General features: G+C 45.2%; 1 protein-coding gene across 1 annotated transcript; it reads right to left on the minus strand.

The window, feature by feature from the left end:
* Window positions 1-4,284: 4,284 nt before the first annotated feature.
* LOC132764350 (RNA-binding protein 14-like) lies at window positions 4,285-18,295 on the minus strand. Its single transcript, XM_060758312.2, has 3 exons — window positions 17,759-18,295; window positions 9,945-11,238; window positions 4,285-5,138 (listed from the first exon to the last, which is right to left on the minus strand). Exons 1-3 carry the CDS (start codon window positions 18,105-18,107, stop codon window positions 4,913-4,915), a joined length of 1,869 nt encoding a protein of 622 aa, XP_060614295.2. The 5' UTR covers window positions 18,108-18,295; the 3' UTR covers window positions 4,285-4,912.
* Window positions 18,296-18,971: the final 676 nt, after the last annotated feature.

An 18,971-nucleotide genomic window follows, 5' to 3' on the forward strand; every position in this document is an offset into this window, starting at 1 on the left:
TCCAGAGTAGGACACAACTGGACTTAATGTCAGGGGAAAACCTTTACCTTTTATACACATACATTATATATATATATATATATATATATAGAGAGAGAGAGAGAGAGAGAGAGAGAGAGAGAGGTTGCTTACCTGTAACCGTAGTTTCCTGAGTGGTCACCTGTGAATTTGCACATATGGTAGTTTCTGCGCCTACCATATGTGCGTATTCACAGTTGACCACGATGGGAATGCACACACATTATCCAAGGATATATATAAAAATATTATATTTGTATGCGTGTGTTGGGGGGGGGGTTGCATGATTGCCAACCTAGCAGTTTGAAAACATGCAAATGTGAGTAGATCAATAGGTACTGCTCAGGCAGGAATCGTGCTCCAAGCAGTCATGCTGGTCACATTACCCTGGAGGTGTCTATGGACAATGCCGGCTCTTCAAAATAGAAATGGAGATGAGCACCAACCTTCAGAGTACTCCAGAGTAGGACACAACTGGACTTAATGTCAGGGGAAAACCTTTACCTTTTATACACACACATTATATATATATATATATATATATATATATAGAGAGAGAGAGAGAGAGAGAGAGAGAGAGAGAGAGGTTGCTTACCTGTAACCGTAGTTTCCTGAGTGGTCACCTGTGAATTTGCACATATGGTAGTTTCTGCGCCTACCATATGTGCGTATTCACAGTTGACCACGATGGGAATGCACACACATTATCCAAGGATATATATAAAAATATTATATTTGTATGCGTGTGTTGGGGGGGGGGGGGTTGCATGATTACACTCACTCACAAGATAGAGAGGATGTGTATATAATATATTTGTATTATCCCAGGAAAGAAGGCAAAAGTGCTACAACCCTCTCCAGGGAGCCGATATCTTGAGAGTCCGCACTGGTTCACCCCTCCACATCTTTACCCCATCTGACATTCGAGTTGAAGAATAAAGTTGCCACGGTTACACAACCCCACCCCATTGTGTGTCCTGGGGGTTTTGGCGGATACAGGGTACACGTCTCTAGCCCGCTCTGAACCGAACATTGGTTTGAATGCTCCCTCAACTCTCTCTCAACCCACCTCAATACATTTTGCATGTTGCAATGAGCTCCTTGGAGGAAAGGTGGGATACAATGGAAATATATCATCAGGAATGGACTGGATGAGGGCCAAGAAGCTGAAACTAAATCCAGACAAGACAGAGGTACTCCTGGTCAGTCGTAAGGCGGATCAGGGTGAGGGGGTCGCACTCCCCCTGAAGACACGGGTACACAGTCTGGGGGTGATCCTGTGCACATTGGGGACCCTGGAACTCCAGGTGTACCTTGGGAGGTAAAACTTGAGACACCAGACTTGGCCATGGTAGACCATGCCTTTAGTCACATCCTGTTTGGACTACTGCAATGCTCTCTACATTGGGCTGCCTTTGAGGATAGTTTGGAAGCGATTAGTGCAGAGATTGGTGGCTAGACTGCGAACTGGAGTGCTGTATCGTGAGGACAACCCTCATGCTGGCTGACGGTCTATTTCCGAGCTAAATACAAAGTACAGGTCGTTACCTATAAAGCCCTAAACGGTTCGGGTCCAGGGTATTTGTATAATCGCATCTCCCTATGCCAGTGTTTCTCAACCAGGGGGTCGCAAAGGGGTGTCAGAGGGGTCGCCGAAGACCATCAGAAAGCACAGTCATGGGGGTTGGTCTTGGGGGTTCTGTGTGGGAAGTTTGGCCCAATTCTATCATTGGTGGAGTTCAGAACGCTCCTTGATTGTAGGTGAACTATAAATCCCAGTATCTACAACTCCCAAATGTCAAAGTCTATTTTCCCCAAACCCCATCAGTGTTCACATTTGGGCATATTGAGTATCCGTGCCAAGTTTGGTCCAGATCCATCATTGTTTGAGTCCACAGTGCTCACTGGACGTACGCAAACTACAACTCTCAAAGTCAATGCCCACCAAACCCTTCCAGTATTTTCTGTGGATCATGGGAGTTCTCTGTGCCAATTTTGGTTCGATTCCATTGTTGGTGGGGTTCAGAATTCTCTTTGTTTACATGCTAACTATAAATCCCAGCAACTACAACTCCCAAATGACAAAATCAATCCCCCCGCCAACTCCAGCAGTATTCAAATTTGGGCATACTGGGTATTTGTGCCAAATTTGCTCTAGTGAATGAAAATACATCCTGCAGATCATTATTTACATGGTGATTCATAATGTTAGGGTTATGGTTGGGGGTCACCACAACATGAGGAACCGTATTAAGGGGTCGCGGCATTAGGAAGGTTGAGAACCACTGCCCTATGCAAACCATCCTGTGCACATCCATGTGCCCCCCACACCCTCTCCTTTAAGAAACTTCTAAAAATGCACCTATGCACTTTAGCATATTGAGAGAAGGACTAAGACACTTTAATGTTTACTACGTCTTATTGGGTTGTTTTATTTTTCATCACAATGCTTAATTCTTCGTCGCAAGCACACCATTATTACTGTTGATTTATTTGTGTTATTTTGATACATTTGCATTCACTGTTGCCCCCCTTGGTGGCACGGCAGGTTAAACTGCTGAGCTGCTGACTGAAAGGTAGGCGGTTCGAATCCGGGGAGCAGGGCGAGCTCCCACTGTTAGGCCCAGCTTCTCCCAACCTATTGAGTAGATCAATAGGTACCGCTTCAGCAGAAAGGCACCCTCAATGGCGCAGTGGGTTAAACCACTGTGCCGGCAGGACTGAAGACCGACAGGTCGCAGGTTCGAATCCGGGGAGAGGCGGATGAGCTCCCTCTACCAGCTCCAGCTCCTCATGCGGGGAAATGAGAGAAGCCTCCCACAAGGATGATAAAAACATCGAATCATCTGGGCGTCCCCTGGGCAACGCCAATTCTCACACCAGAAGCGACTTGCAGTTTCTCAGGTCGCTCCCGACACACACAAAAAGCAGGAAGGCAATGGCACTCCATGCAGTCACGCTGGCCACATGACCTTGGAGGTGTTTGTGGACAACGCTGGCTCTTTGGCCTCGAAATGGAGATGAGCATCACACAACTAGACTTAATGTCAGGGGAAACCTTCACCTTTACCTTACCTTGTATTCACCTGAGGCATTGAATGCTTGTCGTTTTGCGTGTCTCTTCAGAGAGAGAGAGAGTGGTCTAGAAATATTTTTTTATTATATATGAATATTATCAAACGAAGGTAACATAGCCACAAGCCAAGGATACAGCTTCGATGCTGAGGTCTCACTGGCAAAGGTCTACTGACAGCCAGCCCTCCATTTGATGAGGTTAGGGCAGTGGTTCTCAACCTATGGGTCCCCATGTGTTTTGGCCTACAACTCCCAGAAATCCCAGCCAGTTTACCAGAAATCCCAGCCAGTTTACCAGAAATCCCAGCCGGTTTACCAGGTTGAGAACCACTGGGTTAGGGGCTTGATGCCCCTGTGAAAAATGAAAAACTGAATAAAGTTGAAAACAAATTTCCTGGACAATGGTAGTCTGCACTCATCGTTACCGGAGAGTGTGCACACCAACCCTTTCGAGTCTACTTCGGCGGAGATCTGAATTTAATTAAGCTATCCTATTGCTGGGTCTTTAGCACAGCTGGTGACCAGCAATGATAAGATCTACCAAACGAAAGGTTACCAAGTTCGAAGCCCCGGGTCAGCGTGAGGTGTTGACAGTCAGCCCAGCTTACTGTTGACCTAAGTAGTTCCAAAACAGCTTGAGCTGTAATTAGAGAAATTAGGTACCGCTAAAACAAGTGGGGGAGGTATTTTATGACACCATAAAGAAAAAGTTCAGAAAATGCCCGGCGAGCAAAAGGAATGAGAAAGTCCTGATGTCTCTTCGTCATAGAGGATGAAGCAACACCACCCCACTGTGCCTAGATTCAAGCCCAACCTTAAAGGCGCCAAAAGGCTGGACACTGACACAACATATGTGTCTGTTCTGCCTATCCAAAACGGTACTGAATGTTTGACATGTATGTGTACTGTGATGCGCCCTGAGTTTCCTTGGGGAGATAGAGTGGAATATAAATAAAGTGTTGTTGTTATTGGTATTATTATTATCCTCCACCAAAGTAAGCTCTTTCAGATGTCCGGGAGCAACTTCTATCAGCCAAAAATATGGGATGACGAGAGCTGCAACCCAAACATGCCCGGAAGGTCATAAGATTGGGAAAAAATGTGTCTCAATCACAAGTAAAAACGAAAGGGACAATAACACACACACACACCACCACCACCACCATTGCTACCAAAACCATCAGACAACTATTTTTTTTTCTAAAATTCCAATCAGCTGTTTTTATTTACAATTAATACGAAAAAAAGGAAACCTAAGCTTTACTTCTAACAGTAGGCTTCCTCACACACTCTATATTGGTATAAATCAATGAAGGGCGAGGTTACATAAAAGCAACTGAACCGATTTGGAAAACAGACGAGAATAAACCCCTTCGAAGACCATGGAAACGAAGGTTTCAATCAAGAAATAGACAAGATCGAAAAAAATGGGAGAAATATTGTTCTCCCCACGGCCATTAGGACTTTGGTTTGAAAAAAGGCTGAATGTGCAGCAATGTACAGTGCGCTCCTGAGGCTGAAATGAAATTAAAGATGGAAACCTACACGGGTTTTCCTAGGAAGCTGTCAGGGAGGGTCGCATATGGCTCACTAAAGGAAACGACGTACCCTTTGCTTGGAAGTAAAAGACAGTAAGAACAAATAATAATAATAATACATGGGTTATAATGGCCAGTTGCGGTGAGCGCCCGGGACTGAAAGGGTGTCCTGAAATCAAACGGCAAGGACCGCTCCTTGCAGACGCAGCTTCTGGGGTGAACCAAATGGTGTTAAGACGACAGACGCCAAGGGAATGACGCGGGAGACGGGGTAAAATCCTCTACAAGCGGCGCTGGTAACTAGCATGCATCTGCAGCTGTGCGCTGCGCAAATAATCGCCATAGGCCCCCGCGTAACGGGCATAATCGGATTGCATTTCTGGGAGGCGGCGATAATCCAGATGAGACTTTGTCGGCGAGTGGCGGTACGCATGGGGGGAGTCCGCTAAATGGCGGAAATCAGAGAGTTCAGCTAAACGGCGGTCATCTGAGAGTTCGGTACTGTACCTGGTTAAGAGAAGAGACATTTGGTAAATCAAAAAGCTCCAATGCGACGGAGAAGACCTCTCTCGCCCACCACAGAGAAGAGAAGCGCGTCAACTATGAAAGCAACCCACAGGACAATCTGTCCTTCACAGCTAAAGTCAAAATTACTGTATATACTCGAGTATAAGCCTAGTTTTTCTGTCCCCTTTTTAGGCTGATAAAGTTCCCCTCGGCTTATACTCGAGTCAAGGTTATTTATTATTTTACTTTGTTATTAGTATCATTTTATTACATGAATTATTTTAATATATTAATTGTTATTCTATTTACATTACTTTATTAGTATTTATTACATGTATTATTTTACTTTATTTTTTGTTACTGCATGTATAATTTCAACAGAAAGGAGGAGACCATGAAAATGAACAAAATCTGGCTACCAGTATTAAAAAACTCTAAAATTACTACAGCAAAACAGCAGAGAGGAAACAATCAGGCACATCTTAACACCTCTCAACAGAACATTTTCCCAGGCTCAGCCAGGCCTTCAAATGCTAATGAAGGTGGTCAGCTGAAACATTCACACCTAGCTCCAGCAGAGAAGAGCTCTTTGCCCCACCCCAGTCATTCCACAGATATATAAACCCATTTTCCTATTTCCAACAGACCTCACTACCTCTGAGGATGCTTGCCATAGATGCAGGCGAAACGTCAGGAGAAATGCCTCTAGAACATGGCCATATAGCCCGAAAAAACCTACAAGAACCTATAATTTTACTGTTATCACTGTTATTACATTTAATCGCATTCAAAGCACCCCTGACAGATGGCCAAAAGCCATCAAAGAAGGCTTCAAAAGCCTCCAAAGAAGGAGCCTCTACCACACTCACAGCTAGTGAGGTCTGTTGGAACTAGGAAAAGGGGTTTATATATCTGTGGAATGACCAGGAATGACCAGGATGGGACAAAGGACTCTTGTTTGTTGGAGCTAGGTGTGAATGTTTCAACTGGCCACCTTGATTAGCATTTGATGGCCTGGCAGTGCCTGGGGCAATCTTTCGTTGAGAGGTGATTAGATGTCCCAGATTGTTTCCTCTCTGTTGTTTTGCTGTTGTAATTTTAGAGTTTTTTTTAATACTGGTAGACAGATTTTGTTCATTTTCATGGTTTTCTCCTTTCTGTTGAAACAATCTGGGACATCTAATAATAATAATAATAATAATAATAATAATAATAATAATAACACTTTATTTGTACCCCGCTACCATCTCCCCAAGGGACTCGGTGCGGCTTACATGAGGCCGAGCCCAAACACAACAATACAAGCAATAATCACAACAATACAAGCAATTAAAAACACATAGACAATAAGATAAACAAAATTATCAATAAAACAACACATAATTAAAAACAGTGGGAAGGCCAAATGTTAAGTTAAAATCGGAAATAATGCTGGGACATGAACGGAAGGTGATACTGGTGTTTGTGGAAGGGCATACGAGCAGATTTAAAGAAATGTAAAGTGCTTTGGAGGACAAAGTGCCACGGGATCATTATTCCGGGAAGGCACACTGGAACAACCACGTTTTCAAGTTCCTCCTGAAGACTGCCAAAGTTGGAGCCTATCTGATGTCTTTAGGGAGTGAGTTCCTGAGTCGAGGGGCCACCACCAAAAAGGCCCTCTCTCTCGTCCCCACCAATCGCGCCTGCGATGCTGGTGGGATGAAGAGCAGGGCCTCTTCGGATGATCAAAGGGATCGCGTGGGTTCGTATACAGAGATGTGGTCACGCAGGTAGGCGGGTCCCAAACCGTTCAGGGCTTTCCATTATTTTACATTATTATTATTATTATTATTATTAATATCCTGACACAAAAACACCGTATGACACAGCAAACGAGGTATATATGCTGGATTTCATTATTATTATTATTATTATTATTATTATTATTATTATTATTATCCTGACACAAAAACACCGTATGACACAGCAAACGAGGTATATATGCTGGATTTCATTATTATTATTATTATTATTATTATTATTATTATTATCCTGACACAAAAACACCGTATGACACAGCAAACGAGGTATATATGCTGGATTTCATTATTATTATTATTATTATTATTATTATTATTATGTTACTATATTATTATTGGAAGGATACATAAGCACATTTACACTGAAGATTAGAATAATGATTTAATCAGAGCTGGACAATCTTATCTTATGTAAATATTCAAGTTTTATGTTTTATGTAAATATTCAAAAACATTTAACCTACTGATGCCTCAATTAATGTAATTTTATTGATATCTATTTTTATTTTGAAATTTACCAGTAACTCCTCCATTTCCCGCCCTCGGCTTATACTCGATTCTGTAAGTTTTCCCAGTTTTTTGTGGTAAAATTGGGTGCCTCGGCTTATATTCGGGTCGGCGTATACTCGAGTATATACAGTAGTCTCTTTCGGTTGTACAGAGCCCTACGAAGCCCATGGAATTTTGCACCTATCAACTAAATACTAAATCCAGTGGAAGACGCTAAGACGGCGGATAGAGACTCAAGCTTACTCTAATTCTAATTCCCTTTTTCCCTTTTTCTTTTCTCTGCCTTCTTTTTATACCTTCTTTCTAGAAATTCCCCCTTTTTTCCCTTAACTTTCCTATCTACAATTTTGTCCTCACGCTTTCGTTGTAATATTACAACTTTTCATAGACTAACTCAATAAAAAGATTTTAAATAAAATAAAATAAAAAATAATTCCCCATGGCATCATAAATAAATAATAAATAGAATAAAATAGAAAATAAAAATAATTCCCCATTGCATCATAAATAAAGAAAAAACAAATAAAATAAAATAAATAAATACAATTCTTCACCCACGCTCCCTATTTCTTTGTTTGTTTATTTACTGTATTTGTATACCGCCTTTCTCAGCCTTTCGGCGACGCTTGAAAATAGCATATGCTAAATGCAGGACTGACATTTAGGAAATTGTACCAAATGCTTAAAATGGAAAGGCTTATGTCATAGTCAAGGAAAAGCCAGTCATTGCAACCCTTACTAATAAAACCCAATTTAGGAGGCACGCAAATGTAGTTTCCCTTCAGGTATGGGCAAACTTTCTATCTTGGGGGTTCTCTGCTCTTTGCTCCCCTTTCTCTTCTCTTTCGGACGCAGAAAGCGAAGGAAAGACAGGAAAAGTTTGGATCCTGAAAGGTTTGGCCTTGATCAGGATGGGATGGTGGATGGGAGGGAGTAAAAGTGTCTCAATTCGACCCCGTATTGCGTACTCCTGATATAGAATCCTAGAGTTGGGAGAGGTCCCCAAGGGCCATCCAGTCCAACCCCCTGCCATGCAAGAAGGCACAATCAAAGCACTCCTGATAGACAACATTTGCAGGAAAGTCTCCAGAGGAGACTCCACCACACTCCCAAGAGACAGCCTATGCCACTCTCCAGGAAGTTCCTAATCTGTTCAGTCGAATCTCTTTCCCTGCCATTTGAACCCATTGCTCCCTTGTGCCTTGGTCTCTAGAGCAGCAGAAAGTCAATTTTCCCTCCTCCTCAATGGGACACCCTTTGAAATCTTGAAAGAAGGTTCTCATATTCCCTCTCTAAACAGCTAAACATCCTCCAAGAAGAAAGGAGAAAGGAAAAAAAGAAGGGAGGAAGGAAGGGAATGGAAGGAGGGGGAGAGAAAAGACAAAAAGGAAGGAAAGAAGGAAGGAAGGAAGGAGAAAATGAGAGGGAGAAGAAGGAAAGAGGGAAGGAAGGATGAAAGAGTAGAAGAGAAGGAAGGAGGAAAGACAAAGCGGAAGGAAGGAAGGAAGGAAGGAAGGGGAAAGAGGGAAGGGTAGAAGGGAAGGAAGGAGGGCGGGAGGAGGAAAGACAAGAGGGAGGAAGGGAATGAAAAAAGGGGGAAAGACAAAAGGGAAAGGAGGAAGGAGAAAATGAGAGAGAGAAGGAAAGAGGGAAGGATGAAAGGGTAGAAAGGGAGGAGGAGGGAGGAAAGACTAAGGGGAAGGAAGGAAGGGTAGAAGGGAAGGAAGGAGGGAGGGAGGAGAAAAGACAAGAGGGAGAGAGGAAGGGAATGAAAGGAGGTGGAGAGGAAAGACTAAAGGGAAGGAAGGATAAAATGAGAGGGGGAAGAAGAAAAGAGGGAAGGAAGGATTAAAGGGTAGAAGGGAAGGAGGGAGGAAGGGAGGAGAAAGAGGGAAGGAAGGGTAGAAGGGAGGGAGGAGAAAAGAAAAGAGGGAGTGAGGAAGGTAAGGCAGGTAGGAAGGAGTAAGAGGGAGGGAAGGAAGGATGAAAGGGTGGAAGGGAAGAAGGGAGGGAGGGAAAGAAAGAAGGAAGGATAGGATGGCGAGAGAGGACAGCCTGAGGAAAGAGTCCTGAGAAAAGAGCCTGGGTTTGCCCATACCTGTGGTAGGATCTAGTCAGGTATATGATATTTCCGAAAACGAAAAGGATTTCCCATTCTCAGGATTTGCTACCAAGCCCACTTGTCCAAACAATGATTCCCAATTATCCAAAGAAAATCTTGTCGCGTGCATCCCCAACGTGCCCCCCTCCCCACAGCGTGAAGGACAGAAAAGGTTTGAAAGGTCAGCTGAAGCGAAAGCGAAATGATCCGGGAAAGGGCGAGACCCGAATCCAGCCCATCCTTCCTTCCAAACATCTCCCCGTGTGAAGCCTGGCACCCCCAGAACCTGCAGAGGGGACGATTCCTTCGAGTCAACCTGGAAGCAGAGAGGCAGCCTAGGAGAGAAAAGGCATGACGGACCCGCAAAGCATTCCCCCTAGTTCGGCCGCATACCTCTTATTTATCATCGCAGCTGCCTTCCGGTAGAGGTCTTCGCGGCTCACACGTGGTGGGGACAGGCGCGTGCGTTCATACAACGGGTGGAGGCCAGCGGCTTCAGACTGGAGCATTCCTGAAGAGGGCATCACCTGCTGCGCCGTCTGAGCCAGCGCATTGTATGCCTGCTGGGCTTTGTAACCCGCTGCCAAGGGAACGGAAGCGGACTGCTGCGCAGCGTAGGCGGCCTCGACTGTTGTTCTGTAGGCGGACGGCACCGAGGCTTTATAAGAAGCAGCAGCTGCATCCTGCATACCGTAAGCAGCCGCCAGAGTCGCAGCAGACTGGGCCCCATACGCAGCAGGGAGAGCAGAGGCGGCCTGGGCCCCATAGGAAGCCGTGGCATGGCCAACCGCGGGCTGGACGCCGTATGAAGCGGACTGGGCCGAGAGAGGATGGGCACTGTACAACGCTGCCTGGCTGGCTGCAGACTGAGCCCCGTACGTTGCAGGAAATGCAGCAGCTTGGGCCCCATAGGAAGCCGCATACGTCGCAGCAGCCTGTGCTCCATACGCAGCTGTGTATGAAGCCATGGTCTGCGCCTCATAAGAAGCCACTTGGGACGCGGCTGCTTGGGCATTGTAGGCAGCTGCCTGGGCATTGTAGGCAGAGAGGGCCGAGGCTGCTGACTGGGCACCCGAAGTTCCCAGAGAAACAGAGGACTGGGACTTATATGCACTGCCATGCAGGGTTGAGGGTTGGGCTCTGTACATTGCTGCCTGCCCAGTGGTTGGCTGGGGCCTGTAGGCCATGCCAAGGGCTGCTGTGGGCTGGTCTCTGTAGGCCGTTCCCAGGGAGGCGGAAGGCTGGTCTCTGTAAGCGGCTGACTGGGCTGTCAGGGGGACCACGTAGCCTGATCTGGTGGGGGAGCGCCGAATGGGGCTCCGATCCCTTCCAAAATAGGAAGCGGCCTGACTGTCTTGGGAGTCAAATTTGGATAAACCACTGTTTCCCAGGCGCTGCTGCTGCTGCTGGTAATCATACTCAAGTGAGGAATAAGACGATGCCGCCATTGGGAAAGCCAGATTGCCAGGCCTCACGCCTTCATTCCGGACTTGGAGTTTCTCTATCGTTGGTATTTTGTGCTTTTCGCCTCCGAGACCCAGCTGGGCCCCGACGGCGGTCGGGCCCCTTTTATGAGCTTTATTTGAGAGTTCGACATTAATTCGTCTTCCTTTGACTTCCCTTCCATTAAGATGTTCAATGGCGGCCGCAGCGTCCTCGTCCTTCTCCATGTGAACGAACGCATAGTCTGACAAAGCAGTAGACAGAAGGTTATCAATAAGGGACATATGACATTTTACTCCTCGGAACCCACTCCTACTTGGATTTGACAATGAAAGCACTCAGCCAACCAGGCATCTCTTTGAGAGATGGACAATGCAAACAATGGGTTAGTTGTGCTATAATTCTGGTACCTAGCAGAGCAAAGAAGGTGCTATATATCTACCTTGAATACTCATGCATCGGACTCATCGACGATCACACAATACTTTGCCTTTTTGGTTTACCATAAAAGAAAAGAAAAAAAACCAGATGCATCCAGGCCAAAGGGCTTAGAAGGCTTTTGCAACGGAGTTCGACGTTCCATGCTATCATTTGATCTATTCCAAAGCACATGGAAAAACCAAACTACACGGCAAAGCTGCAAGTCTGACATTCTCCTTTAGAAAACACCTTCTCAAAGTGACTCTCCCATTATCAGGGGATTCCCATTTTGCCCAATGTAAAGAAAGCTGAAGCACATGGGGGCAAGGACTAGCATTACTTCCAATATAAGTACCTATATACTCGAAGATAAGCTGAATTTTTCAGCCCTTTTCTTGCCTCTGCTCATAATGGGGTCAAGCTGGACAGTGGAGCCTGGAGGTCATTGCTTGCAATATATGTAATTTTATTGGTACCTATTTTTATTTTGAAATTTACCAATAGCTGCTGCATTTCCCACCCTCGGCTTATATTCGAGTCAATCCATTTCCCCAGTTTTTTGTGGTAAAATTAGGTGCTTCGGTTTATATTCGGGTCGGCTTATACTCGAGTATATACGGTATCTGTAGAAGAGATTAACAACTATTTCAGGGGAAAATACTTTTAAAAGAATAATGGATATTCCTGATTCTCTCTCATCTTTCCCTCCCTTAACAGTGTGTTTTCTTTTCTACTTCTGCTCTGCTTCTCCTCCCAGGCTGGAATGTTTTGAAAAGGGAAAGAAGAGGGAGAGAAACCCTCGCAAATCAGGAATATCCATTATTCTTTTAAAAGACACTCGTGGAGCCCATGTCCCATCAAAACCACAAAATGTGGGTAATAGGATCAGTAATATTTTAACACTTGGAAGACCACAGGGTCACCGCCAAGCTCCAAATCACTCAACGGAGCCCTTTTTGGATGTTTCTTGCTTCTGTACACCTCTACATATTAAACAGTGTAGTTCCGGGTGGAATTAACAGTCCTAGAAAAAAATGAAATGTTACTCTTAGGAATGGAAGATGGTATTCAGAAGATGGTGCGCATCAACTCTTAACATATAACGCAATGGGAAATGTTTCTAGGACCTCTCCCTCCTGCTCTACTTAATGATATAGTAGGGAGGTAGCGGCTTCCTAACAGAACGGCGCAACGCCGGGTCCTGGGAATTCATGACGGACTCGGGAGAGCACTCGTTGCTCAAGTGATCATTTCATTCAGGGATCGAACGGCATGCAGACCTTTCCAGGCAATGGCGCACACGCATACGCACACACGAAGGCGCAAGTGCATTTGGCATTTTGAGACGCTCGCGTTCCGACAAGATGCATTTAACTGGGGGAGCTTAGGGAGAAAGAATCCAGTTTCACCCCAACTTCATTTTTTGTAAAGTTGGCATTTACTACCTTGGAGGAAAGGGGTCTTAAACTGTACAATTCAAATAAAAAAGGGCCTCCTATGTTGACGTTACAGCTGGAAGAATTTCCTAATTCATTCAATTATTGGGTTGTTGTAGGACAGGCATGGGCAAACTTGGGCCCTCCAGGTGTTTTGGACTTCAACTCTCACAATTCCTAACAGCCGGTAGGCTGTTAGGAATTGTGGGAGTTGAAGTCCAAATCACCTGGAGGGCCCAAGTTTGCCCATGCCTGTTGTAGGACAATACATTCAATTATATCTGCACATATTCCATAGCTATCGTAAAACATTTGCCTTTAAAATCTAGGTCTTATTCCCATATAGTAAATATGGAAATTTTATATCCGGCTTTGCTCAGATGAATAAACCCGCATTAAATAAATGAGCAAAGATGCCACAAATCATTAAGTCGTTTGCTGTTATCTCCTTGCGGTCCTCTTTAGAATTTCTGAAATGAGAAGCAATTTTTTTGTGAAAAAGAAAGCATTAGATACAAATCAGACTGACCAACTGATAACCAGGTTTAATGAGACACCAACAGTGGAAAAAAGAAAACGATTCTCCAACGACACTGGATTATATTCCACTAGCCGTCCCCTGCCACGTGTTGCTGTGGCCCAGTCTGTGTCTATGTGTTTTGTGTGAGTATATATGTGTGTGTGTACATATTTGTGTATATGTGTCTTTGTGTATAATATGCAATTTTGCGCATGCATTGTAATGTTTTTTTTCCTTTTTAAGTCTCTTCTGCTGTGTTTTTCAGTGTATTTATGACCACTCCTTGGCCTGAGAGATGTCTTCTGTCCAAATTTGGTGTCAATCTGTCCAGTGGTTTTTGAGTTATGTTAATCCCACAAACAAACGTTACAATTCGCATTGCTGTGGCCCAGACTGTGTATATGTGTTTATATTTGTATATATTTGCATTTGTATATATATGTGTGTGAGTGTGAGTGTATGTGTGTATTTGTATATGTATGTGCATGTGTATATACGTGTGCATGTGTATATGTGTGTATATGTGTATATTTTTGTGTGTTTGTGTATATATATACGTGTGTGTGTGTGTGTATGAATGTGCGCATGTGTATATGTATATGTGTATATGTATATATGGTATATTTTGGGAGAGTTTTAAGTCTGTTCCGCTGGGGTTTTGTGTGTGTGTGTGTTATGGGGTGACCGTCACTCGTTGGCCTGAAAGGTGTCTTCTGTCCAAATTTAGTGTCAATTCGTCAGTGGTTTTTGAGTTATGTTAACCCCACAAACAAACTGCTGTGGCCCAGTCTGTGTATATGTGTTTATGTGTGTGCATATATTTGCATTTGTATATATATATATGTGTGTGTGCGTCTGTGAGTGTATATATGTATTTGTATATGTATGTGCATGTGCATATTATGTGTGCATGTGTATATGTATATATGTGTGTATGTATATGTATGTGTGTATATTTTTGTGTGTTTGTGCATATATATATGTTGTTGTTGTTCATTCGTTCAGTCGTCTCCGACTCTTCGTGACCTCATGGACCAGCCCACGCCAGAGCTCCCTGTCGGCCGTTACCACCCCCAGCTCCCTCAAGGTCAGTCCAGTCCGTGTGTGTGTGTGTGTGTATGAATGTGTGCATGTGTATACGTATATGAGTATATGTGTATATGTATATATGGTATATTTTGGGGGGTTTTAAGTCTGTTCCGCTGGGGTTTTGTGTGTGTGTTATAGGGTGATGGTCACTCGTTGGCCTGATAGGTGTCTTGTGTCCAAATTTGGTGTCCATTCACCCAGTGGTTTTTGAGTTGTTCATCCCACAAACATTACATTTTTATTTATATAGATTGTACCTAACTTCCCATTCCATTGAGAAACAAGGGATATATATCCAAGTCCGTTGAATTTTTAAAAATGAGATTCTGATGAATGTCATCACTAAGGAATTTTCTGCACATTGGGTGCAGTAGAATGAATGCAAGAAGCACACCTGTTCGAGTGCATACAAAAAGGGAGACGCGTTGTGGGACGGACGGATACAAGTACGCTTCGGCGGGTATTGCTCTGAAAGAACCCCATGCCTTTGCTCAACGAGAGACCGGACCATATTCTGCCTGTGATTCTCAAGGGGCGCATTTGACCATAAGGGATGGTTAGAGGGCAGCTTTCCTTAAAAAGTCCAACACATAGAATCCTAGATCTGGAAGCGACCCCAAGTGCCAACTAATCCAACCCCATTCTGCCAGGTAGGAAGACACAATCCAAGCTCTTCCGACAGATGGCCATCCAGCCTCTGCTTCAAAAACCCCAGAGAAGGAGACTCCAAGGCACTGCTAAACACCTCTTACCACCAGGAGGTTCTTTCTAATGTTTAGGTGGAATCTCTTTTCCTGCAATTGGAAGTAACCGTTCTATTGTGTCCTAGTCTCTTGAGCAGCAGAAAATAAGTCTGCCCTCTCCTCAATTGGACATTCTTTTCCAAACATTTAAACGCCCCCTTCTCTCAGCCTTCTCAAGCTAAACATACCCAGCTCCCTAAGTGACTCAAAGGGATTCAGAGTCAAGAGTGTGCCCCGCATCCTGTACATCTGTGTTTCATTTTTCCCTGCCTATGTGTAGTGCTTTATATTTCTCCTTGGTCAAGTTCCCTTTGTTAGTCTTGGCCCAACTCTCTCTCATCTGTTAGGGTCTGTAAAAGGCACAGAACCCTAAAGTTGGGAAAGACCCCAAGGACCGATCTGCCAGACAGGTCATTCCAATATAAGCTGTTGGCTGTTGTATATCTATAAAAGTCAGAACATGTATGTATGCTTGTCTGTTTAGATTACAAAAGCTTGATGGATCTGGACCTAGCTTGGCACACAGACCCTTCATTATCCAACTTTTAAAAACCCATTCCTTTCAGGTCCAGAGCCATGAAACGGATTGGCTGTTGCTTGGTGCCATCTGTATGAAGTCAAGGGAAGGAGGAAATTAAAAAAAGAAGGAAAAGGAAGCAAGGGATGTATGAAGGAAGAGAAAGGAAAGGGGGAGGCATAAGGGGGAAGAGAATGTCTTAGTGGACCGCAATGGACTGATTTGGATTATGTTTTGACCTGACATAATTGTTTTAATTGAATGCCTATAACTGTTTTAATTGTGTCAATTATAACTGTGTGTTTTAATGTATTGTTTTTGGCATCTAATGGTTGCCTCCTGCAAGTTGTCCTGAGTCTCTCTTCGGAGGTGAGAAGGAGGGGATAGAAATGTCCGAAATAAATTGTGCATATAATATATTGTATATCTATAGAAATAAAAATGTAATGTTCGTTTGTGGGATTAACAGAACTCATAAACCACTGGATGAATTGACACCAAATTTGGACACAAGACCTAACAATCCAATGTATGCCCTTCACTCAAAAAAATTGATTTTGTCATTTGGGAGTTGTAGTTGCTGGGATTTATAGTTCACCTACAATCAAATAACATTCTGAACCCCACCAACGATGGAATTGAACCAAACTTGGCACATAGAACTCCCAAGACCAAGAGAAAATACTGAAAGGGTTTGGTGGGCAGTCTTCTGCTGTCTCTCTTTTCTTCCTTCTCTCTTTCCTTCCCTCCCTCCCTTTCTCTACATCTTTCCCCCTTCCTTCCTTCTTTTTTCTTTCCTTCTCTAACTTTCCTTCCTTCCCCCTTTTTCTTTCCCTGCCTCTTTCTCTCCTTTCTTCCTTCTCCACCTCTTTCCTTCTTTCCTTCTCTCTTTGCTTCCACGCTTCCTTCTCCTCTTCCTTCTTTCTTTCCCTTCCTCTTTGTTTTCTTTCTTTTTTTCTCCCCTTCCCTCCCTCTTTCTTTCCTTTTTCTGTATTGTCATTTAGCTTTTGGGAGCATTTTAAGTCCCTTCTGCTGTGTTTTTCAGTGGTTTTGTGAGTGAAGGACACACATTGTGTTGTTAGGTGTCTTCTGTCCAAATTTGGTGTCAATTCATCCAGTGGTTTTTGAGTTATGTTAATCCCGCAAACGAACATTACATTTATATATATATCCTAGCTGTACCCGCCACAGTGGCCAACCTGCCCTCATTCTTTCTCTCCTTTCTTTCTCTTCCTCCTTCTCTTCCTCTTTCCTTCCTTCCCTCTTTTTCTTTCCCTTCTTCTTTCTTCCTTCTCTACCTGTTTCTTTTTTGTCTTCCTTTGCTCTTTGGTTCCCTCCTTCTTCGTCTCTTTCCTTCCTTCCCTCTTTCTTTCATTCCTTCTCTCCTTCCACTTTTTATTTCCTTCTCTCCTTCCTTCCTTCTATACCTTTCCTTCTCTCCTTCCCTGTTTCTCTCCCTCCTTCTCTACTTCCTTCCTTCTCTATCCTTCTTTCTTTCCTTCCTTCTTTCTCTTCTCTCCCTTTCTCTCCTTCCTTCTCTATGCTTCTCTTTCCTTCCTTCTCCCCTTCCCTCCTTCCTTCTCTATCCTTTGTTTCCTTCCCTCCCTCCTTCTTTCTCTTATGTATGCTTCTCTTTCCTTCCTTCTCCCCTTCCTTCTCTACCCTTCTTTCTTTCCTTCTCTATCCTTCTTTCTTTCCTTCCCTCCTCCTCTTCCTCCTTCCTTCCTTCTCTACCCTTCTTTCTTTACTTCCTTCTCTCCTTCCCTCCTCTCTTTTCTTTCCTTCATTCCGTTCTCTCCCTTCTCTACTTCCTTCTCTACCCCTTTCTTTACTCCCTCCTTCTTCCTTCCCCCTTTCTGTGTGTGTGTTTTTTCAGATCTGTTAATCCCACAAACGAACATTACATTTTTATTTATTTATATATAAGATAAGATTATTATTAATAGAAAGAGAGGAGGGAAGACAGAAAACAAAGGGAAAGAGAGAAGGAAGGGTGTGGAGAAGGCCTGAGTGGTGGTGGCGCCCTTCTTCCTTGGTACCTTTGACGATGTCGCACTCGACGACGGGGCCGTACTCCTGGAAGAGGGCGCGGAGCTCCCCGCTGGTGCAGGCGGCGGAGACGTTTCCGACGAAGACCTTGACGGTGTGTGTGGGGCGCGGGCGGGAGTGCTCGACGACGACGCGGTGCCCGTGGACGAGCTGCCCGTTGAGCTTGGAGATGGCCCGCTCGGCGGCGGCCTCGTCGCGCAGGTGCACGAAGGCGAACTGCTTCATGAGGGCCACTTTGAGCACCGCGCCGGGCTCCACCGCCTGGAAGAGGTCTCGCAGCTCCACCTGGGACGTCTCCTCAGGCACGTTGCCCACGAAGACCTTCACCCCCGCCTGCATCGGCGTGGCTCGCTTCCCGGGGAAGGAAAAGGGACAAGAAGCCGGGGAGGAAGAAGGAGGAGGCGCGCGGGCAAAATGGCGGCGAAGGCGGGGAGCGGATTCTCCTCAGGGAAACAGTAGCAGCAGCGCATGCGCACTGAGAGGGAGGAACGTTCCGAGCATGCGCAGTGGGCAATTCAACCAGTCTCGCGCCCTGACTCCACAGGCAAGAAGAAGCTGCGCCTGCGCACTAAGAGGGAGAAACGTTCCGAGCATGCGCGGTGGGCGATTAAAACAGTCTCGCGCCCTGACTCGACAGGCAAGAAGCAGCCGCGCCTGCGCACTGAGAGGGAGTAGCGTTCCGAGCATGCGCGGTGGGCGATTAAACCAGTCTGACACCCTGACTCGACAGGCAAGAAGAAGCCGCGCCTGCGCACTGAGAGGGAGGAACGCTCCGAGCATGCGCAGTTCGGCAATCCAACCAGTCTCGCGCCCTGACTCGACAGGCAATAAGAAGCCGCGCCTGCGCACTGAGAGGGAGGAACGTTCCGAGCATGCGTAGTGGGCAATCCAACCAGTCTCGCGCCCTGACTCGACAGGCAAGAAGAAGCCGCGCCTGCGCACTGAGAGGTGGTAACGTTCTGAGCATGCGCGGTGGGCAAAGATAACACTTCAGCTAGAAGTAGCCGCGCCTGCGCACTGAGAGGGAGGAACGTTCCGAGCATGCGCAGTGGGCAATCCAACCAGTCTCGCGCCCTGACTCGACAGGCAAGAAGAAGCCGCGCCTGCGCACTGAGAGGGAGGAACGTCCTGAGCATGCGCGGTGGGCAAATATGACACCAGCTAGAAGCAGCCGCGCCTGCGCATTGAGAGTTGGTAACGTTC

The sequence above is a fragment of the Anolis sagrei genome, chromosome 12 (assembly GCF_037176765.1).
Source record: "Anolis sagrei isolate rAnoSag1 chromosome 12, rAnoSag1.mat, whole genome shotgun sequence".
In the NCBI taxonomy this organism is placed as follows: Eukaryota; Metazoa; Chordata; class Lepidosauria; order Squamata; family Dactyloidae; genus Anolis; species Anolis sagrei.

Excerpts from the sequence above, each read along its gene's own strand:
- LOC132764350 (XM_060758312.2), bottom strand. The coding sequence starts at position 18,107 with ATGCAGGCGGGGGTGAAGGTCTTCGTGGGCAACGTGCCTGAGGAGACG. Across the intron at positions 11,239-17,758 it reads CGAGTGCGACATCGTCAAAG|ACTATGCGTTCGTTCACATG; the intron begins GTACCAAGGAAG and ends CTGCTTTGTCAG. Across the intron at positions 5,139-9,944 it reads GCTGCGATGATAAATAAGAG|GTACAGTACCGAACTCTCAG; the intron begins GTATGCGGCCGA and ends TCTCTTAACCAG.